Source organism: Corvus moneduloides, chromosome Z, assembly GCF_009650955.1.
Source record: "Corvus moneduloides isolate bCorMon1 chromosome Z, bCorMon1.pri, whole genome shotgun sequence".
Classification (NCBI taxonomy): Eukaryota; Metazoa; Chordata; class Aves; order Passeriformes; family Corvidae; genus Corvus; species Corvus moneduloides.
Genome location: NC_045511.1, coordinates 10,860,659 through 10,884,662, shown reverse-complemented (window position 1 = coordinate 10,884,662; position 24,004 = coordinate 10,860,659). Strand labels below are relative to the sequence as shown.

General features: G+C 42.0%; 1 protein-coding gene across 5 annotated transcripts; it reads left to right on the top strand.

The window, feature by feature from the left end:
* The first annotated feature begins 44 nt into the window (after positions 1-44).
* Positions 45-21,168, top strand: FBXO4 (F-box protein 4). Of its 5 annotated transcripts, none has more exons than XM_032096496.1 (7): positions 45-235; positions 349-584; positions 2,223-2,443; positions 3,439-3,514; positions 4,036-4,214; positions 18,052-18,160; positions 20,708-21,168. In XM_032096496.1, the coding sequence occupies exons 1-7, from the start codon at positions 59-61 to the stop codon at positions 20,736-20,738; spliced, it is 1,029 nt and encodes a 342-aa protein (XP_031952387.1). In that variant the 5' UTR covers positions 45-58; the 3' UTR covers positions 20,739-21,168. The 5 variants fall into 5 exon arrangements, with proteins under 5 accessions (XP_031952387.1, XP_031952386.1, XP_031952388.1 ...); XM_032096495.1 differs by lacking the exon at positions 20,708-21,168 and adding an exon at positions 18,550-19,102; XM_032096497.1 differs by lacking the exon at positions 20,708-21,168 and adding an exon at positions 18,310-19,102.
* The last annotated feature ends 2,836 nt before the right edge of the window (positions 21,169-24,004 follow it).

The following is a 24,004-nucleotide window of genomic DNA, read 5'->3' as shown; positions in this document are numbered from 1 at the left end:
CCCGCAGCGGCCCGGCGCTGGCGGAGCGTGCGCGGCGCGGTGCCGGGCGGGGCGCGCCATGGCGGCGGGAGCGGAGCCGCGCGGCGCGGGCCTGGAGGCCGCGGTGCGGGGCGGGCTGCGCGTGCTCCGGGAGCGCTGGATGCGGGGCCCCCGCGAGCGCGGCGGGACCGCGCCGGCCCCGCTCCCGACGCCCCCGGACGGCGCGGAGGGAGAGAGCGCTCTGCGGATGCTGCCGGTGAGTAGGGCCCGGTCGCAGGGCGGGGCGGGGGGAGCAAAGCGCTGCGTCCCGCCCTGTCCTTCGCTGCTGAATTCCTGAGTCGTTAAACCGCTGCTCTCAATGGTTTTCAGATCGACGTGCAGCTGAACATCATGTCCTTCCTCTCGCCCCAAGATTTGTGCCGTTTAGGAAGCACAAGTTGTTACTGGAGGGCAGCTGTGCAAGACCCGTTGTTGTGGAGGTATTTTCTCCTGCGGGATCTCCCCTCTTGGACATCTGTTGATTGGAAATCACTCCCAGATGTGGAGATTTTTAATAAAGCCTTTTCAGAGGTCAGCGACAATGCACTGTATGATTACATGGCAGTGTAAGTATTCCCGTATTCTCTTACATGACTCCAAGTGTGCCTGCAGGAGTAATACTCAGCCCCCAGGCATTTTTCATATTTACAGCAATAAAGCTCTGCTGTAAGCTGCTGTTTAAATTGTGATGTGTCTCAAATTCATTGTTTATTTTGGAAACACAATTTCCTGTTGTTCCACGGTCTGGTCAGCTCTTTTTGTTTGGACCTCAAAAAGAATGTAAAACATTGTAAAAAAGACAAAGCTAGTGCTATAAAAAATTAAAGCTTTTTGTAAACTGCATGTCTGCTATGGCACAGAAATTCTACATACCTTCGATCTTGATAAAGAAGTGTTCTTTACTCTCAGTGCTACGGTAAGCATTTTCATAAAAGTACCAAGAAGTCTTCAAACTACAGCAAGTGGAATGAATCTTCTTTTTTTTTTTTCCATCTTATGTGGAAGACCTAATAATAGAAAAGTGCACAGAATGTGCACAGAATAACAAGTTGTATTGTTTTAGCTCTGATTGTCAAAGGCTGTAAGACAAAGACTGGTTTCAGGTAGTATAGTTGAAAAGCATAGCAACACACTAAATGTGTTTAGATGACTGATAAGAGCTCTTAAGACAAGTAGATGATTCTGTGGTGATTTCTTTTCTAAACTTCATTCAGTCCCCTTAATTTGCAGTAGTGCTCTGTGGATTTGTTTGGGATTTTTGATCTATTTGCAGTTATATTTTCCAAAGGTGGTGCTTAGTATGTTGCTTCGTGGTTAGTGCATCAACTTGTACAATTTCTGTGCCCTTCAGCCCCACTTAACAGATGGGAACAATATGCCCAGAATTTGAAGTGCAAAATATATACTGCTTTTGAAATTAGATTTGAATCTGTTTAGGTCTGAACCACCTATTTGAAACCACCTGTTACTGATTTCCACTGTGTCCGCATGCACTTAGCGATTTTGCTGATCTCAACTGAAGCATCTCAGTGTGGGTATTAAGTAGCACACATTTGGTATTTCCTTGAAGTGGTTTGTCCAGCAGCAGCCTGCCATGTCTACAGAAGCAGACTGAAGCTGCTTCTGTAGGATGTCTGTCTGTTACTCTTCGCCTCAATTACCAGTCTTTCCATGCCTTCTAGCATCCACACCAAACGAGGATTTAAGTTTGCAGAAAACACTTGTCTCCTTCCACAGCTTGCATGCTCTGTACCTACAGGGAAAATTATTCTTTTCAGGTGGTTACCTGTTGCAAACACAAAAGCAGTCTAATTAAGGTTTAAAATGCACTCATAAGGTTCATTTTTTAAATTTAATTTTTAATGTGACTCTTCTGCTTTTATGTTATTTTACCTATATTGTGTATTCAGTGAGGATAGGGAATTTGTGAATTTTTTTTTTAAATAAACTGAAAGATCTGTAGATAGAAGTGTATACTAAGGTCCAAAAAAGCAGCATTTGGACTTCAAAAGAACTGATGCCTTTGCCTGCTTTTTACTGGTGCTTGAAACCATCAGTTTGGACCTTTATAATTTTTGACCTATGCTTTGAGTTGTACCAGTACCGAAGCATGAGAGGTGTGGGACCTAAATCAATTTATATTGTTTGATTAATACCTCTTTTGTATTTTGTGTTTAATTTCTAGTTGCATCTATTTTACACAGATATAAAAGGAGCTGTCCTCAGGGTAGAAGAAGTTTGAAATCGAGCCGTCCTCGGTATGGGGCTGTGACTTCCTTTTTGCATTCACTGGTCACTCAGGCAGAACCTCGCTTTGCTATGTTTGGGCCAGGTTTGGAAGAGCTGGATGACTCTTTAGTACAAAAGATGATGACATGCCCAGAAATTCTGCTAGTAGCTGGCCTACCTCATAGACAAATTCATGGTAATGATGGTTTTGGCTTTTGGCCTTCATATGTTGTAAATAGATACAACACAAAAAACTTGGGAGGAGAAATGAAAAAAAGGAATGATTTTTTTGTATCCTTAACATTCAGTAGAATCATGGTAAAAACAAACCATTTTCTCTCTGATTTGTTCAGAAGGATACATGCAGTGAACATTTGGGACAAACTAACAGCTTCAGTGGACTTACTATTAAATTTGCACATTGTCAGAAGAATCATTTTGCTCCCTCTATTTTAATCCAAAATTCTGTGTTACAGCTGCTGTTGTAATTGATAAATGCAGACAGGCCTTTCTTTCAGTATTGCTTGCAGTAAGTGGCTAAAAAACACATTTGTGATTTTATACAGGAACTCAAGGCTGATTCTTACAGGATTTGGTATTCTGATATCAAATGATGTAAATTTTATTTAGAAGAGTTACAAAAGCAGGTGAGGGATTTTTTTTTTTATGTTTAAAAGAGTAGCTTTGAAAGTGTAATTTGACTTCAGTCCAAGCCAGAGGCAAAAGTGTGTTAGTTTTTACCTGATGGTTACTTCAGCATAGCAGAATTAGAATAATTAAATTGTATTTATAGGGAGCATGAAAATTATTTTTAGTGGGTTTTTATTTCTCTCATATGTCCTTTTCAATGCAGCTTGTCATAAGCAGACTGGAGCCTTTTCTATGCCAGTTTCAGCTAATAAACACAAGTCTGGCTCCATTCTGATTTAGATTTCTAGGTTCAAGTCTAATAATCAAAAATATGGAAATGGTTTTCATACTATTGACTTGATTTTCATTAAATTAAAAGTCTGATCAGTTGGAGCATGTATAAAGTTTAATTGTAAAATAGTAAATCCGCTACTGCTAACAGCAATATCTAGGCTTGAATATATTAATTTTGTGGCAGCACTGGAATTTCTGAACTACCACTTAATTGTTTTCAGTAGCCAAATACTTGTAATCACATATATTCATTTTTTTTCCCTCTAGGAATCGGATCAGGAGTCAGTTTTCAGTTTAACAACAGTCAAAAATTCAATATTGTGACACTGTATTCCACCACGAGGTAAGATAAGATCTGTTCTCCACCAGATAAAAAGTACAGTTTCTCATTTGTTTCATACTTCACTTCGTAATCTTGTCATGTGACTTTCATGTGCCCTTTCTCATGCATGGATATCCCTTATAAATTGAAGTTTCAATGCATGCCTTTGTTTTTCCTTTCTTTTTTCAACCTCTGAGTTTTCACATGGAAATAATAAAGCTTTTCCAAACTATTTACGTACCAAAGGTGTACGACAGGTGCATTACAGGTGCCTCTATCCCTCTTGATACCTTGGTTGAGTCCCTTTTAAAACATTCTCTACTCACCCTGAGTGTTATTTTCATACACATCTTGCAGATTGCTAACCACCTCTATATGTGCACTCGGAAAGAAAGCAGGGCAGGAGGGGGCAGGGAAAAGTGAAACCATTTTCCTGGCTCAGCCCGTTTTCCTATCCTTTTCCTGTGCCACCTAGACTTTCAAAGACTCAGTTTTGGCATTCTCAGTTAACCTGACTACTGAAATACTGAAATATCTTTCAGTGTGGAAAGGAGGAGAGCAAGGGAAGAGCAAGCTGTTGCTGTGAATAAGATGTTTTACCAAGAGAACAGCATAGTAGGGAATCAGCAAGCTGTGCACTACAGTGTAATAGCTCAAGTGAGGAAGGTGTGCGAAGTAGTTGATGGATTCATTTATGTTGCCAATGCAGAAGCTCAAAAAGGTAAGGGGTTTCTCTTATTTATATTTCATGAGTAACTGGAGTGTTAGATTACAGAAAATATGCAATACATCAAAATCCATGTTCTGATCTTTTCAAAATCTGCTATTTCATCATTGCTTTCCTGTTGAAGAGGTCGCCTGTCCTAGACACTCTCTTGTCCTAGGGGTTATGGCCCCTTGTTTTTTTTATGGCATATACTGATACTGCTGCTATCTACATTACATGTGGGAAATTATCTGGAATAAAAAACGGAACAATTCAAAATAAACAAAAACCTTGCGTATGTGTAGGAGAAACCTCAAAGTACATGGTTTGTGGTGTAATAGCCCAGAAACAACCTTCACCAGGAAAACAGTAAAAAATGCAGTTAGTCTAAATCAGGTTAGTCCTGTAAGATGGTAATCCAAATAATTATGGTAATTGTCTTTACATTCATCAGCTTTGAATGGAGGAAAAGGGCTAGCTCAGGAAAGAGGCAAGTGAAAAAAAATTTAAGGGATACACTAAGGAGAAAAGTGCATTCAGTAGGGAAGAGCTGCTAACTGTGCAGTGTATGAGTATTTCTGAATGTCTTGTTGAAATTTTGATCTCTGTGAGGTACTCAGAAAACATTCTGATGTTAGGACTGAAATAGGCTGCCATAGAGTCTGTGGAGATCTTTAAATAACATCAAATGTCATTAATATCTGTGTAACATAAGGGCAGATGAATCAGTCTTGTGATAAGCAGAACAAGATTATTTGGCCTTTCCAGCCCTCTGTCTCATCACCTCTGAAACAAAATAAACCCCAAAAATGGAAACACCTTGTATTTGCATATACTTAAGATTCATATATTAAAAATTGTTTCTTAGAGCATGATCGTCCGGAGGAGCTGGCTCGTATTTTGGCAATGATTGATCCAGCCCTCGGGCCTCCGAACAGGCCTCTCCTGGTTTTGTCCTGTGTGTCTCACGCTGGTGTGAAAAGAATTCCGTGTGTTTACGTGGCACATCAGTTGCAACTAAATCTGCTACGTCAGCCCTGGATGGTACTTGCTCTTAAACCTTTATTTTCTGTTTTTCTGTGGTTGAAATGTAATTTAGGCTTTCATGTTCCTGAACCATACCTACCTAAGCAAGTGTGCAGCTTTCAACTCTAGTACACGAGCTCTCTGCTAAAGTGGAGGATTTAGTTTGTCTGGTCCTCTAAGGTGAATCATTAGCCTATCTGGACACAAAGAACTAAGTGACTTGCCCAAAAGCACACTAGAGACTTAGATGGAACCAGAATGTAAGGAAGGACAAATGATGCTCTTGAAGGGAGTAAGGAAGCTTCAGTTCATTTAAATCTAAAGTCTTCAGTTTTTGACAGATCAGTTTTTAACCTAGGATCTGAGGTCCAGAGGTCCTGAACCCGTTTTTTTATGCTTGTCAAGCACAGTATCTATCAGCATGGTTCAGCCACACAGGATTAATTTTTGTTGATGTTGTGCAGCTGAAGAATAACTTAATCAGAAAAAAACTCTGATTTGAGATAATTCCTTTGTTTTCATAAGGAAAATGTTTATAGGCTTCTTACACAACATACCATTTATAACAGCCTCTGGATGGGATATTACAAAATCGGAGTGTTAATAATATGCATAGAAGTCTAAAGCTAGCAGCATTTTTGCTCTAAGAGGTACAATAAAAATTTTCAAGTGGATTGCCATCTGTAAATAAAGTATAATGTTCCAGAATAGCTGATGGAACAATTGAAAAAAATTCACCCTGATACCAAGAGTGAAAGCTTTCCTAATAGGAGGGGGGTTTTTGTCTTCTTACTCTTATAAAACCTTTTTTGTCTAAAGGACCTTTACACTAGTGATAAAAATTTAGATTTGATTATGAGTGTTTCTGACTTTAGAGATAGACACACAGTGATACTAAAATACTGTTAGATCCTGTTAGTTGTTATCTCTAGTACTACGTTAACTTTTTTTTTTCCCCCCACAGATGCAGGACACTGTAGCTGCAACTTTAGATGGATTGCTAAATGGAATTGAGTGGCTCTTGGAAGAAGCAAATAGTAAAAATGCACAGTAATGGAATTAGGCATTGTTGCACTGTATAAACCCTTTGGTGGTTTGCATTTCAGTTGAAGTGAGAATCTTGTCCTTCCTGCCAGAGTACTGTCAGAAGGGAAAATTAAAAAGCAAACCTGCATTTATTTCACTGCACATACTTAAATCCTTAACATTCTTCCAACTATAGTCCTGAATTAGAAGTATGAGTAGGATTGCCTGGATTCCAGTTGCCATGAAGAAGTGATTTGGAGGGACAATCTGAGTGGTTTGGTTTGCTTTGGTTTGGTTTATTTCCTTCAACCAGAGGCCTTTAGAGCACAATCTTTTCTCAATATATCTGATGGTCTAATATCTTCTGTAAATATATATCTAACACTACATTAGTTTATCAGCACAGCCCTATCACACATGTAGTAAATATATTCAGTGGAGATCTTTACAGTGACACTTCCTGACCAAAGAAAATATACTGTAGGTTGTACAGTAAAAGGCTGACAGAAAGACAGTAACTCCTGATTTCAAAAGACTGACTTCTCCTGTATTTTTCTAGAAAAAATGTCCAGACAAAAAATAGCAGGGGGGATTGTCAGCCCAGACCAAAATTCTAGAAGCAAACAAACACTGCTGTGTATGAATTGTTTCTTTGTTGTGATCTTACTTATTAACCAACCACGACAGACTTCAGCATCTTCTGCTTTCTTTTGCACTGAAATCATTAGCTTGAACTGGACGTGCCCCTGATACCTTGAACAAATGTTAAGTAGAATCATTAGTACTCCAGGACTTCATTGTATGCATACACTATCAGTTTTTCAAATAGTTGTGGCTATTTGCAGATGTGAATTGTACCTGTCTTGAAATTTTCCACACAGTTGCAAAAATTTTTATGAAAAGCAAAGCAACATTTTAAAGCTGGAATTGTGTTTTCCATATTGATGTCTTTTGAGATAGTCATAGTCTTCTGCCTTTTCCTGCTTTTATTACTGAGGGAATGTTCAGAAACTTTGCTTGGATTTCTGTGCATTTATTTGCTTTATTCTGGGATTTTTTTTTTTCTCCTATCTTCATGGAAATTCAGGTGTCTCACAATTTTTTCTTGGTACCTGGATAAATGACTGCATGGTGCACATACAGCTGTAACTGCCTTAATCTGGGATACATGATTGATGATCAACACAGCTATGTCATTCCATTTGAGAAGATGTTTGAAATTTTTAATGAACTAGAAAGTATCTCTTTTTCATCTTTTTGCACAATTAATTCATCTTTCTAGATAATTGTTGTATGTGTTCTAATCAGGACATACGGGAGTTTCACAGGAAAATCCAAAGGAATATGCACAATGAAAATTCTGTGGCTTATCCCTCTTTTTTTTTTTAAGTGTACGTGTGTTTTGCCCTTTAAAATAGAGCAGACACAATGGATTTACGAGTATTTGGGTTAAAATTCCATGCTTTGTGACTGGGTGTATGTGGTTTTCCTGCTAGTCAGAGTAATTTCATAGTGGTCTATATGCAGGGGATTGAATGCAGCAACCTGATGCTGTATTAGCTGCTATGACTATGGGAGGGTTATGTAAGATCCTCATTCTACTTTCTTCATGAGGAATAAATGACTTTTTTAAACAATATTTAGTCTTTCTGTGTGTGTTAAGCCGCCTCCATGTGTTCATGTGTGCTCACATACTGCAATCACACTGTCATAACAAATGACAATTGACATCAGTAGTCATTGATGAACAACATTATTGTATGTTACCAGTTTAATTAACAGATATTAACTCACTGTCATTTCAAAAGGTTAGGAAAACGTAGAGTACATATTTTTTCTTAAAGAACGTCATTTAGATTAACTTAAACCTAAGATACCTTTCAGAATTACAGGTTTGAAGGGTGCAGTCTGGAAAAAAACCAGTGGCAATGAGAACCCTCTGCAGTCGCAGAGCTCCATGATGGAGTGCTGTGGTGGATCAGCACAGGCAAGGAAGATGAGCCTGTGCACTGTCCAGAGGAGCAGCTGAGGTGCACAGAGGTGTGCTGTGGAAGAGGCAGGCAGCCTGTTGAGCGTACATACAGTGAATAGTTGCAGAGATGCACAGCCTTTTAGATTTGACAATTCCTACTACTTAAATTCCTGAGTCTGCTGGATTTAGAAGCACAGTAATCAGTTTAGCTTCGGACTATCGTTAAAAATTCAAGAACAGTTGGATATGGAATACTAGAACATGACTTAAGTGTATTTAAAAATTTTAATGTAAAAAGAAAATCACTTAAAATCTAATTGGTTTTGTATTTATCAGGGTAGATGCAACTGTGATGGGTTTGTGAAAAATTAAATCAGGATCTGAATCCCAGGAATCTTTCTTTCCTAGGGATGAAGGATTCTAACAGCACTAGAAAAAAATTGCTTTCCTGCCCATTGAGGCAGATTGTTTATCTAAATAGTGGTCCCAAAATAAAAGGTTAAAATAACAATACATGTGATTTATAAGAAAACTCAGTTAATGAAGCTTCACCTGAGCAGCTTTCCAAAAAAGAAAGTGGCTATGGGAATGCTAATTTTCTCATCTTTGAAACTTTGAGTAACAGAAATGCCTGCTGCCAGCTCCAGAGCAGTGCCTGGGGGCACCTGCCAGGCTGTTATGACAGAGGGAGCACACTGTCACGGGTGACATGTCTCTCAGGTTATGACGATGTTGGAGCAGCCCTGGGTAGTCACAGAGGGTCTAAGCAGGAGTGTCAGGACCCTTCTAGTTGCAGCGTCAGAGGGATCCAGCCCTGCAGGATGGCACTGCTGATACACCTCAGCCCTGATGCTGTCCAGACAGTGTCCCTAAACCCTTTGCCAAAATTGCTTCAAGTAATCAATTGCACTCCCTTCTCAGTGCAGGAAGCAGGTGCAGTTATAGAAAAACCTATGGGAAAATCAACATGCTTTGTAAAAGCTTATAGACAGGGAATATGCTGCCTCTTAATCTGATGGGTATTGTCAATATCACTTTGTATGGTAGCATGAATATCACAGCTAAAGAGAATAGATGGAGTTGCTGTCAGGAAAACATACGGAAATAATTGCTGACATTATTGCAAAGTGATTGATGTCTATGATTTAGTGTGTTTTTTGCATGCCACTCTAGCACTAGTGGTTCTGGATAAATTACTTTCCTCAAATACACAAGTTGAGAAATAACATTCTTTGGTCAGTTACAGAAGGTGATACTATAGCTAGAGCTTGTGCTTAAACCTCAGGCCCAGAGGATGTCTGAACAAAGGCTGCCCTCAGTTCTTTTAGGAGGACGAAACTGGAATCAAGAATGTAGGTAGTAGGCATACAGAAGAGACTTAACAAACAATAAAACACAGTAGATCTGGATAAGGGGTATATTTAAGAAGCAGTGAGATTAGATACCTCCTGTGATATGCAGAAAAGACTCCACTACTGGAATAAGTAGTAAAGTAGGTATGTTTATTCCAGCGCTGGGACGCATGGGGGATAGTTCCTCCAAAGCCATGCGTACTGACAGCTGCATTCAGCTTGGTATTTATCAGGCTACAAGTTCCATATTCGTTGAGTTTCCCAATACAGCTATACATATTCATCACCTAGCCCCTCCTAACCTTGCCTCGTATTACAATGAGCCCAAAAGTCATTTACATCCACGTTGTGCTTGCGCAGTGTTATCTGGTGGTCGTGGGCAGGGGTCGCTGAGATGGATAAGTGTCTTCCTCAGATGAAGTAAAGGGTCTTCCTCATTCTGAACTTTTCACCTTTCTTCCCTGTGCATGCTCTTTATGTCCTTGGCCCAAGTCCAAACTTCAAGGCTGGTTTAAGTTAGGTTGAAAACAGGATCTTTGGTCAAGATTCCTTCCCTTTATCAATAGTCTTATATCTTCTCATCCTGCTTTGGTAGGCACAATAAGTGTTGAGCAAGCTGTATGCATTGCTTCTAACAAACAACTTAGCAAATCATTTAAGCTCTGCTTCCCCATCCCCCTGATTCACCTGCATCAGCTCACTCCTGCTCCAGCATTACCCTGTCTGTGCTGAGAAGCTGTTCACAGGTGCCAGTCTGGGCAATACTGGCCAAGGTTCCCAGGCAGCCAACATCTTAAGGTTCCTTCCTCCAGCCTCTTAAGTGTCTTTAGTGGCCCTTTGCTGGATTCTCTCTGGTTTGTATCTCTCATACTGCAAGCTTAGAACTTGTTGCAGTGGGGATCCTGCAACACGCATATACCAAACCAGGCATCCCGTGGAAAGGAAATATATATGGACAGACAGATTCTTGCTAGATGTTTCAGAGATGTTTATTTCTCCAGCCGCATGGCCGGGGCTCTGCCCAGGAACTGTTCCAGTCACGGGACCAAGGGTCCTTCTGCCCGCGCAGGGAACACAAACCAACCCATGGGAACGAGGCTGAGCAGGGACAGGGAAACCCCGTGTCTGTGCCCTCAGGGCCCCTCTCCCAGGGCTACACGGCAGGGGAGGGACCCCAACACCTCACCCGTTTTATTTTAATAAAAGGAGAATGAAAACAACTGGATAAACATAACAAGAACAGTTTCAAAACAAAACAAGCCACCCTCCTGAGTCTATAAATGTCCAAACAGATTCTGTGGAACATCTTAGAGCTGACAGAAGGGAGACAGAACTCTCTGAGCATGCTTTGTGGGGAAACTGAGGCAGGAGAGGGTTTAACTTCTTCCCTTCCCCTTTTCATCCCCCACTCGGCATTGGAAAGGGATTTTTGGGGAAACAACTGGCAAAAGCATGGTTTTGTGAGGGAAACCATGGGTGAAAAAACGGATTGGGAATACACTGGGGGTAATAGGACATAGGGTAAAAGGGAAAGGTGGGATTAGGAAAGGGAGACTGTAGGGGGGGTTTACAAGGGAGATATTGTCTAACATGACTACGATTTTTAGCATATATACTGCCTTTTACAGGAACACCATCAGGCCCAGTGACCTGCGATGCTTATAACCCTTTTCTACCTCGTATAATTTTGAATTCCACTACCTCTCCATCTCCCAAGCTTGGGATGCATTTTTCAGGGTTATTCTTTTTAATAGCAGTTCTATGCACAAATATGTCTTGCTGGTTGTCACACCTTGTTATAAAACCATAATTTTGCTTAACATTATACCATTTTACTATCCCTAAGGTCTTAGTTACTATGATCTTTTCCTTTTTCCGAGTGGCTGCTGTTTTCTGTCTCGCTGCGTCTTTGCTCTCTCCTTCGGTCGCTCCCGTGTTGGAATTGTCGGGGCTGCTGGTGCCTGCGCGCTCTTCCCGGGGTCGCGTTCGGGGCTGCGCGGGCCGGGCCGGGCCGCGCCGCTCAGTTCTCCGTGCGTCGCCTCCTCTGGTCGCAGCTTCGCTGCCGCTGCCGGGCACTGTACCCACATCTCGGCCGGGCCCCCGAGCGACGACCCCCCCGCGCCCTGCTCCAGCGCGCGTCTCGGCTGGGCGCGGCTCCGTTCTACCGCCACCGCCGCCAGCCGCCGCCCGCGCGCTGCCCCTCTCGGTCGGGCGTTCACGGGGCTCGCTCCACCGCGCGCTGTGCGGGGCCAGGCGGGCACCGCCGGGTCCCGCCGCTCCCGCCGTGCCTCGCTCCGCCCCCGACACTGCGGCTCGCGTGGCTCCGCCCGCACGCGGGAACTGCCTCGCTGCTGCTCGCAGAGCGCTCGGCGCACGTGGCCTGGGCTGCACGGTCCCTGTGCCAGGCTTCCCTGCGCCAGGACACAGCTGACATTGCTCAACAGTCTCGGTAACTAAATAATATTCACGAAAATATTCTTCCATCGGCATATATTTTGACTCCAATACTAACTGTGTCCAAACGGTTTTCCAAAAGCCCTTGGTAAGAATTAAATCCCAAGAAACATAGAAAAAGTTCTTAAACAACCATGCCAGGAAGTGTTTCAGTTCTTTTTGAGCTTGAATCAAGCTAAAATTTACAAATCGTTGTTCAAGAATCATTTTAAGTTTAAGATAAATGTCCATATGCGGCTCTGAGAGCCAAGAGTCTTCCCACGGTTCCTCTATAGTTTAGATATGGAATAGCAAAGCAAAACCAAGAAGAGGAATCCAAAGTTTCCAGGGTTTACTCACACAAATCAGTCGCTTAGGGATCGGGGATCGTTCTGCCCGCATTATCCACCATTATGTTGCAGTGGGGATCCTGCAACACGCATATATCAAACCAGGAGTCCCGTGGAAAGGAAATATATATGGACAGACAGATTCTTGCTAGATGTTTCAGAGATGTTTATTTCTCCAGCCGCATGGCTGGGGCTCTGCCCAGGAACTGTTCCAGTCACGGGACCAAGGGTCCTTCTGCCCGCGCAGGGAACACAAACCAACCAATGGGAACGAGGCTGAGCAGGGGCAGGGAAACCCCGTGTCTGTGCCCTCAGGGCCCCTCTCCCAGGGCTACACGGCGGGGGAGGGACCCCAACAAGAACTGGACACCCTGCTCCAGATTCAGACCTACCAGTCCTGGGCAAAGGGGAATTGAGCACTTGTCCTCAATGTAGCCTTTGTCACTGTGTGGGCACACTACTGAATCCAGGTTCATGGGTCTCCCAGGACCTCAGTTCGCCTTTGCAGAGCTCCTCCAAAACCAGTCACCTGTCCTGCACACATGCACAGAGTGTTCCCTACTGGAGGCAGGACTTTGCTTATCATCAGGAGATTTCTGAATCACCCGTTAGCCCACCGAATGGGCTAACAGTATTCTCACTTGCAATATTTCTGGCTGTCCTTGCACAAGGAGCCTACTATCTCTGGGAACACCAGCCTGCATGTGACAGCATGCAGAGTCAGTCACCTTATGGGAGAAAAATGCATTCAGTCTTTTCCTGAGGGCTGAAATCAATCAAGTCATTTGCTCCATCAAAAGAAAGCTGAACAATACTAGTCTTAGAGTCTCAAAATTAATTCCTCCGTAATATGCAAACTACTGGTAGACAAGAGCTCTAAGTATGAAACTCTGATACAGTTCCAGAAAACTGTATCCACCCAGCTCTGTAAAGTGTTTCACTGTGAAGTAATCCTGATGACAACCCAGAAAGACCTACTGTATTCAAGAAATGATTTCATATTACTCTTTACAAGGTGATAACAATAAGCCACACTTTTCCCACATAAGAATAAAGGAACTGAGGTAGTTATGTAGTAACTGAGGACTGAAGGCTGTACACCTTAATCCATAGTGCTCTGTTGATAAAGAAATATCATTTTGGTGAGTTATCTCTCATGTCTTCCCCACAGACTTGAATTATGAATGCCTGATGTCATGGGAGACACGTTCCATAAATGGGAACATAAAAGGGCTACTCATCAAGAAAAAAAAACAAGAACAAAAATGCTCTACTTGAATCAAATAATCTTTTATGAAAGGTTTTATACAAGTTTCCTGAATGTATCTAGAGACACCAGTTGCTTAGAACTTTCTCTCATAAGACTGGTGGCATTAACAGGCAACTCCCTCAGTAATTCAGCTGGCCTCATCTTAAATTTTGTGAAGGTTTAAAACAGTGTCCATACCTTTAGTTCATATGAAAGAAATAGGTTAAATTTGATCTGCATATATGCTGTACATTAAATTCTGTGGGATGAATTAATTTTTTTCTTGAATCTGAATCATGAGGATTTAAGTAAAAGAGTTACCTGGGAATCCTCTTCTAAGAAAACAACCTTCACTCATCACACACCCAGACCTTGGGCTGTATAGCATAGGATGCACTGACACAGTTACACATCAAGCTTCTTTGAAAAAGCACACACTATTTGCAACAAAATAAATGCAAATTACAAGTTTAACTAACGAACAATATTAAAAGAATCTCACGGGGTTTTTTCCAAACGTAGAGACTCAAATTTTGTAAAAGTATATATTATTGAAACCAAAGAACCCAGTTTCCTGACTCCTGCTACATTCATCTAAAACAAGAGAGGTAACTCTGAGTATCATCAATACATGTTTGAATTATGTACTTGAATTCAAGCATTTTTCAGTCTTGTATTGAAAAGAATTGCTGCTGAGCCAGTATCAATATCCTTCTTTTCAGTTGACAGACTTGAACTGCTTTTAGGCTCACTAAAACAAACAAACAAAAATTCTACCAAGTTACTATGTTTTCTAACTTGCTTTTTAACACGGGAACTGAGTTGATATAAATCAGCTGGTGTACAGACACACATTTTGACCCCCCACTATTCTCTGATCACTTGTTCCAGTCACAAGTAGCTAATAAGATACAAATAAACTGAAAAAAAATGACTGAAAGGACATACTGTTGTAAAGATTTTTAGGGGTGTCTTGGTATGCCTGAGGGGTTAAATAGTTTGAGGGCCCCAAGTGAAAAAGAGGCATTGGAAACTGCTGACACAATAACCAACAAGATTCATGGCAGGCAATTAAAACCAAGAGCCACAGAAAATTCTGGCTAACATTCAATAACCTGATGCTGATGTTTCCACAGTGCCCATTGTCTATGGGTGTCTACTGCCACCTGAGTGACTCCCTCAAGCCTAACATGCTGAGCTAGATCTGGTCTTACTTTTCCCTCAATAGTAGCTTCCATGCATCTCCAGTCTTTAAGTATTCCAGCACAACAGTTTCCTTCCTGCCCTCTAGTCTGTGCACCAGATTAAATTCATTGGCCTGATTTGTGATTTGCCAAGCAAATCACAATTGTGAAGTCAGGTGCGGGAGAGAACACAGAGCTGTGCTTCAGCTGGACCACGTGAGATCCTGCACTCAGAGGGGCAGCTATATGCCAGGAATACTCTCCTAATTCTAATCACTTTCTGCATGTATAAATTTATCCCATATTTGAGCACACAGAGTTGAATACACCAGGAGAAAGGAAGGTCTTGGAATTTTGACACATCCACAGAATTTCAATAGTGATGGCACAATATGCAGTGAAATCCATGAAGTCTGATCTTGTATTCTTAGTGAAAATGCTTCTTGGATATTTCTGTGCATTTATATGTTGCTAATTTGGTTTTGTTTTGTGCACATCAAAGTGGAATGAAGATAACTGGCTATTGGACTATCAATGTTGTCACAGTATTCCCTGCAATGGCCAGAAAGGTCAGGTTGCCCCAGTGAGGGGCTTGCAACGCACCCAGAGATTGTCAAGCTTCATATTATCTGAGTGCAGGTAGAAGTTGGCACAACAATTAGGGCACAACAATTACAGCATCACTCCTCAGAACGCATATCATTTTCCTAACACCTCTGAAATACCTAGCCAGACTGCCTACAATCCAAAGTTGCCTCCAATTAGATATTGAACTCAGAAAAAATAGCTGTACTTGAAAAACTGTAAGAAGGCTTTATTCCTACCCTTATTCCAAAATAAGAGTACTTTGTTCATTTGAAGTGGATCAAATTATGCCAGCAACACATATCCCTTTTCTGGGAAAACAGCATCAGCACACTGGATTTATACTCTGGGATAAAATACTGTAAAACAGTCCCAGAGTAAATTCACAGAAGGTACGCCTTAAATGACAATGTCTTGTAAGATAAATACTGTGTTTCCAAAATAGAGATCCAATTGGCTAAATCTTTGAATGAAGTCTTTTTATTTCCCCCTGCATCACCGTTTGACACAGTGTAACTACAAGGGCTCTGTGAAACACACATCCTGGCCTCAGCAAGCTGCAGACCATGCTTAGACATGGCTGCTTAGACGGCAGATGCAGCACAACCCAAAGAGATGCACTGGGATAGTGTTTGCACCTTGACTGCACTGTATGGTTACAGCTCACACTGTCCATCCCAGCTGGCAGCAAGCCATAACAAGGAGTAATGCAGCCTCACCTCCTCTGAGGTTCCAGAGCACTGGACCCACCCAAATCCTGAAATTTACTCCCAGTCACATTGATAAAGAGTCGGAGACAGTTTTTAAATAGAGCATAGATGTAGCCTGAATCCACTGAAATATGTTCCTGCTGTCTCAAATCAAGAGAGGATTGGGATCCTCTAACTCACTCATGTAGATCAAGGAATCAGTAAAAAATCCCCCCCTGTATTTGTCCCCAAGGTTTTCATCACATGACTATTCAAGGATACTTAAGTAGGGTGTTGTTGAGAGTACCTAGAGACCCAAAGTCCCTATACAGAGACAAAGTGAGAGATCATCAGAGAGCATTTTGGAGATTTTGTGCTACTTTAGCATGTTGCAACACCACTGCTCCTAAGAATTTGGTTTACAATATTTAATTCTTTTGTTTGTTTTAGCTCTTTGAGACAGACTGAAAGTCTTGTGTAAAAAAGTGCTCAGTTTATACTCCCAGCTTATACTCTGCCTTTATCTGGATACTGGCAATATTCTGTTCTGTTTGTTGCTGTCAATCACACACCAAGGTCACAGTGCTGCTCCCTTGGCAAGTTGCTCCACTGTTTGCAGAATAATAAGATGTTCCTGTACAGACTGTTTATTTCAAAGTTTAGAACATAAGAGTGAAGTTTTGCCATAAATGTAATAAAGTCAGTGTTATTAGTCCTTTAATATGTTCAATGTGCTGTAGAATCTGACTACAAATTCAGACCCTTCAAGTACCACGTGTGTGAGAAGGATCATCTAAGTCAGTAGTACTCATATGCCTGAAATTTAGCATGTGAGCCTTTGCAAAATGAGTGCCTTACTTTTCCTTTAGAAATTATGAAAGACATAGATAGATAGATAGATAGATAGATAGATAGACAGATAGATAGATAGAATAATTCATTAAATTTGTTTCTTATTCAGTTGAAGTATTCTAGTCAGGCTGATGTTGAAGCTCTAGGTTTATTTGATTGTATGGACAACTGATTGTATGGCTGATTTCACTGTCAGAAACTGAGGCCTGCAATTCATCTAATACTGTGCTCACCACTTCACCTCTGGATAGAAAAAGAAACACCTTTGCTTACTTTCTTTGGGGTTGGTGCAGTGATTTTCCCTCTTTAGCAAACTGCTACAAGCCTGTAATTCAGCTACTGGCATAACACAATCTACAGCATAATGAGGAATCTCCCTGACCAGGGTAAGCTAGAAGAACTTGGTTTCATAATTAAATAAAAAGGAATTAGCAGTATAATTTTCAGTCAAAAAGACATCAATCAATACCAATGACAGGGGCAAAGTCTGCTGTTTGATTATTTACTCTACTTACTTCGATTCAAGAACCAAATGCATTTTTATTGATCTGCACAGGGACACCTCTTCCAGTTGGTAACTGTCATTCTCCTCTTCCTTACTTCCAACCCTGCTTGCAAGAGGCTTGACCCGAACGAAGAGAGGCACACCTCATATGCTCCATATCCTGGTTGTTTTCCAGTTCTGAGTTTTTTTCACTTTCTTTTATTACCTGTACTTCTCAAAGTTGCACCTTCCATGGGTTTTCCAGGCTTTCTAGTCTTCTTTCCCTTCTCTGACTGCTCATCACATCTCTATTTCTTCAGCGTCAGTCATTTATTTAAGGTCTTTGGAATGGCCGTGGTGGATTAGTCTACCATCTCTAGCAGATAGATATATTATCTACAGTGACTGGACATGAAATATATTTTCCTGGCCCCCAAAAATTTGTTTTTCAGACATTCTGAAGCAGTCACGATATCTTTGCATTTATTAACACTAATAATTTCTCCTCCTTGTCCTTTTTTGTGTGTCTGTCTCTTTTCTGTCTGCACATTTTTAAAGACCAGCTCATCTATCATCTCTTTATGTAGGTGAATCATGGTTTCTTTATCAAATTCTCTGTACTCAGATTTTATTTTTTTTTATTTCTGCAGCACCTACTGTTGTCAGCCAGAGGCGTGGGAGCAATTTGAGCAATGAACTGTTCAAACAAAAACCACGAATATTGATCTTACTCCAGTGCAGTAACTACTTAACTACGAGGTAAGAAACACAAGGGGATAAAACTAAGTGGCACTGCTTGGACTGGATGAGAGTGGAAAACTCTGCACAGTGATAAAAGCATCACCGTAAAACAAAACTTTTAAGACATTTTTCTGTATTTACTCACTCCCTTTCTGATGTTGCTTTAGGTAAACAGTGATCTTCCCTGTGTCTCAGGATTGTCCAACCTGAATGTGTAAACTCTCACTGCTGCTTCTTTCATTTTATTATGAAGAATCAAAGACTCTTTTTTCTATTACATCACTAAATCATGGGAAGTGAAAAGAAGCTGGAAAATCTATCACCTGAAAATATGATTTACTTAAGTCTGATAATTGAAAAATATATTTAGAAATGTTCTACCTGAATATCCCTTTTATGAATTCTAGGTCCCACTCTTTTGATTATCATCATTTTCATACACTTTGAAGAGTGTACTGCCCTTGAAAAGAGTTTGTGAGCTTCTGGGTCATGCAACAGTCTGCTGGGCTAACAGGAAATAATAAAAACTGAAGCTGAAACCTAAAGCAAAAATATGAGTTGGAGGCTGGGAGAGACACTGGATAGTCTAGATGTTTTTCTGTGGTGCTTCTCTTGGAAAAACTGAATTCTTAGAATTTAAAAGGCAAAAAAGCCAGATGTATTTCAATGCATGTCCAAGCCTCTTAGTTCAGAATCAACTCCCATAAGAATACCAGAATGACAGTCTCAGTGTTTGGTCCATAGGTGAAAAAGGAAATTAATTAATTTTCAGGAAATTAATTCTCATTTCCAGAAAATCTGTGAGCTATTTTTAAAAACTGCATCAAATTCACTATTTTTGTACGGAAATAAGGAACTTTAGCACTGTCTTGAAGCAAAGTACTTTGTACTGTTAAAAATAGCTGTGATACTCTTCATGAAAACTACTCAGTAAAGAGTATTAAAAATTCATTCTTAAAAGTAAGACCCATTAATTTGTCCTGGGGTTTTGGGATTTTTTTTCTATTTATTTTGTGAAATCCAGAAAAAGACTGAATCAGTGGTTTTGTCCTTTCCCCCAAAACTAACTAAATGGGACAAGTTTGCAGAAAAGCTTGGAAAATAATTTTAGGTATGTGGTAATAATTTCTTCCATCATATGCAGGCATTGCAATGGAAAGAATATGTGACTTCTACACTATGTATTGAAAATGTAGAATGGAATTGTTGGGACACCCTGTCACAGCATACAGAGTATCTCAAAGCAAGGGTCAACAGCCAGATTCACAGGCTTAAAGTTCTTTCTCTCTAACAGAATTCTACATATAATCCTCAATATTTCTCTCTTCAGGACAATGAGGGAGAGTGCCACTGCTGCCTAATTAGTTCTCTGCTGCAGAAATGACAGTGAATGTATTTGTCACTGAAAAAGAACAGAAGGCACTGAACTAAAGAGCTGCCACTGTAGTGACACGAAGCCATAGAATCACAGAAAGTTTGGGGTTGGAAGGGACCTTTAAAGGTCAGCTAGTCCAGCCTGCATTTGAAAAGGGGATACTAATAAGCCTGAAAGTACACACAGGAAAAGTCTTTGTATTTCACATCATCCTGCAAAAAACAGTCACAGCACTTGAGAAGGATCAACAGCAGTATGATAAGAATCTATACCATCTCTGCAATCAGCTATTGTCACCTGTTAGCCTAAGCATTTATCTAAAACTAAAAAGAAACTTGATATAGTTTGAAACTGATACGCCTTCTACTAAATGTAAAAATGACAGGGGCTGCAGCAATGCTGGGAACATTTGGCATTTTTTAACACAAATATAGTTGCTCTTATGTGACTAGTAGAAGAATTTGCCACAAAAAGAGATTTAACTACTTTATGAATACTTTCCCGACACTTACTATTTCACCTTGATTAATGATTATGGTTTAAGCCATAAGCTGCATGGGTTCCTGTTGCAATCCAGTTTAGACCCAGGAAAGCAAAGCAAGCTAAGTCTCTGAGCATAAACGGGAAAGAACCTGGAAGGTTCAAAATATCCCCAGAAATGAGATTAAAACCAAATGAGGTTAGATGTTGTTGCCAAAAAATGGATGTATTTTATTTGATAGTAAAAGAGGCAAAGAGAAGGGAAGAGAAAAGAAAGAGAGAAAGAAAAAGAAGTGTGCATGGGGGGTGGGGGAACAGGGAGAGGTGACAGGGGTTAGATGGAAGCAAATCACCCATCCAAGGGTCCCAACGACGTCTCGTTGCTCCCCTCCATCTGGTCTGCTGGTGGTGAGGGTCCCCCGTCGCCGCTGTGGCCACGCCGCCACATGCTGCTGGACACCATGCCATGCTGCCACACCACACGCCGCCACACGCCAAAGAGTGCAGAATTCCGTGGATTAATATACGCTTTGGGCCAGGTGGGAATGCCCACGTGCCTCTCTTGCAGGGGCTGGCTTGACACTGTCCCTTGCAACACTGAGGGTCTGCTGCATCATGGGCAAGGAAGAACGAAAAGAATATCCTACCTACAGCAGGATGTTTGTTTGTTTAGTATTTTGTTATTCTGCTATTTTGTTCTGACCTTTTAGGCATGGAGATGCCCTGCAGCAGTATTACTGAGAAAGAAAATGCCTGCATATATCAGGCCAGAGGCCTGGTGGCTTTCTGCCCTCTCAAAAGGATCCTCCTTGTTTTATGTCTTTGGGTCTGTAAAGAAACTCATTACATCAATGTCAAAAGTCAGTCTACCAGGCATCCAGTTTTGTTTAATATCTTTATTGATGATGTGGACATATTGATGCGTGCACCCTCAGTTCATGAATGACACCAAGTTGGGTGGGAGTGTTGATCTGCTGCAGGGCAGGAAGGCTCTGCAGAGGGATCCGGACAGGCTGGATCAATGGGCCACGACCAGTGGCAAGAGGTTCAAAAAGGTGAAGTTCCAGCTCCTTGGGTAACAACCCCAGGCAACACCACAGGCTGGACACAGAGTAATTGGAAAAGATGCCCAGCAGAAAAGGACCTGGGGGTGCTGGTCAACAGCAGCTGAACATGAGCCAATGTGTGCCCAGGTGGCCAAGAAGGGCAGTGGCACCTGGCCTGGACTAGCAGTAGTGTGGCCAGCAGGACCAAGGCAATGGTCATCCATCCCCCTGTGCTTCACAAACTTTAAGGTTCCCTTTCTCTCTCTGGAGGCCTTCAGAAATTCTGAAATAAAACTAGAAGAACAGCTGGATTTCTGTAAGGAAAATGAATTCAATGTAAAAAGGAAAGTAGATGTAAATTTTTAGAGAAGGAAGTGATATAGTGAAGCAAATGACCACTGCCTTTGTGAGTGCTGATATCAAAAGGAATGGCAGAAGGCTCTTGTGAATCGTACTGGAGAAGAGCTTCTATGTTCTAGGTGTATTTACAGATAAACCAGTGTTCAGAAAGGACTGAATTCATTCAGAGATTTGCAAGAACACCATCTCCAGGAAGAAACCTCCAATACTATGAAACTCTTGGAACAACGAAGGGATTTTTGAATCAGGGATCAGAGCATTCCCAGAAAAGGGCAGTCAGCCCTGGTGGTCTCATGAAGTTCCTTTTTAGCTCTGCCGGTACAGCAAAGATGTAAACATTTTCTGTCTTTTTGCACATTGATGAAATGAAGATTTGAGATGATCAAGGCAATCTAAATGGTACCAGAGGATTTTGATTTTCTAATTACAAAGTGCAACTTCTTGGAGACCTGTGACTGGCAATCCCATCCAGAGCCCAGAGAGAAACAAAAGAGTGCCTGCATGTGTCCATTCCCTCTTTTCCACGGAACTCAGCACATCACCCCTCCGTGAACCCAAGGCAAAACACACAAGTTCTGTTATGCAGGTTGTCGGGTCTTAAAAAAACAGTAACACAGACTGCAAAGATTGACATACAGGAAATATAATGCTATATATAAATATATATATGAAAAACATCTAGGTCACCTAGAACACCTGTGAAAAGGCACTGTCAGACAAATGGCAGCTGAGACAGGTAAGCAGAGGCGAGGGGTCTGCACACATGGTCTTGTACAGCTGGGTGAGCTCTGCCACAAAGATCTCTGGTGACAGGTGGAAGCTGTTGCTGAATTTGTTGCCTTGGGCTCTCCTGATCCCTCCTGGGCATTCTTCTCACTCTGCTTTGCCTTTGTTTTCACTCTAATATTTGCTGTCCAAGAAAGAGTAAGTACTGGATTCTGCTGATACTTCTTTGTCTCCCTGGGTCCTCCTGTAGAAACAGATTTCCGAGAAGACTCCTCAGATATGAGATGAAAGCACAGTTAAAGGATTGCATGGCGGAGGCTTCCACAGAGCACTGCCAGGAGTTGTCCTGGCACTCCAGCGCTGTGCAAACACTTCATTGCCAATGGCAGCAATAAATAACTCAAGAGAAAAGCCAACTCACGTGTCTCTCTTCAGCAGCTGATACATGACTATATACCCAACCACTCCTGCAAGCAGCAGCACAGCCGAGACTGCTATAAACACTAGGATGTAGTTCTTGCTGAGCTTCCACTGTTCAGCAGTTTTGGCTTTCTGCCCAGCAGCTGACCCTGGCAGGAGAAAAGACAACGCAAGAGACAACGTTTGTGCTCTGCACCAGGGATAAACCTCACAGTGCGCTTCAGGTGCCCAAGGATTATTGTCTTCAGAGACCAGTTCCTCTAGCTCTGGTGTCTCAGCACAAGGGAACAAGAGGGATCCCATAAAGTTCTCATGGAAAAGAGCCCAGTGTGTGTCAGAGAGCAGTTACACCAGCACTGTTCCCATCGGCTCCTCCAGGCTGCAGGCACCTGCAAGTCATCCATGGAGAGCACTGCAGGGATACAGCAGAAATGCTCCTATTTCTCTAAGCAAACATCTCCGAAGCACTCACTTCCTGAATGTCCCTTAGGCTGAGCAAGTGATCTGGTGTCTTGCATTGCCTCTTGTTTTTCATCTGAGCCTGGCACGCTGTCACCTTCTCCCATGGGAAAGATCTCCTTCTGCACAATCTTATGATCTGTCTCTTAAGAAAGAACATGGGACATTTTAAAAAGAAGTCACTGTTCCTTACCAGGAGCACAGTAACATGGCCTGGACACTTTGACAAGTGGCAGTGAGGAGCCTTCTGTCCCCAAAGACAGGAAGCACATCCCTACAGGAACCAAAAGTTCAGCTTCCCAGGTCAACAGAGTGGGATATACGAACCAGATGCAGTTTTCACCAATGCTCTTAGGAGACCCTTTGGAACTACAGGTATCTTCTGGGAATCCTTACCTATTTTAGATTTATAAAAAGACATTATCATATGAAGGTACATTTCCCATGAATACTACAAGAAAAAGAAGTGCTAATTCGGTGAATCCAAATACATACTAACTACTCACGTTTGAGATACCAGCTCGGAATCAGCATGGAATCCCTTTGAGGAGCTGGAGGAGGACCCTCTCTGTCCACAACTACAATCAAACACCCACAAGAAGTTCCCATCACGTGCACTGCTCCCATGGTCACACCTCAAGACCTGGATGCAGAAGGTACTGACAGGGCACGCACTGGCAGGTTTGTATTCACACAGCTGCAGGGGGGTCTGGCTGCCCTTGGGACACTGAGCTGGCAGCTCTCACAGGAATAAAAAGCCATGGCATGCCCACACGACCTGGAGGCAGGTCAGCCCTGGGGCCTGGCCAGGAGGTTGGATAACCAGTGCCGAGTGATGGATAACCAACAACTCAGTGCCGAGGTTCTGGCCCTGAACTGCCACTCCCCATCTCCCTGCTCCTTAGGACCCCCTCTCCACGCCGCACCCTGAAGCAGCTGCAGCTCCTCACACCTCCCCTGGCGTGTCTGCCCCACTGCCCGCACCATGGTGGCTCC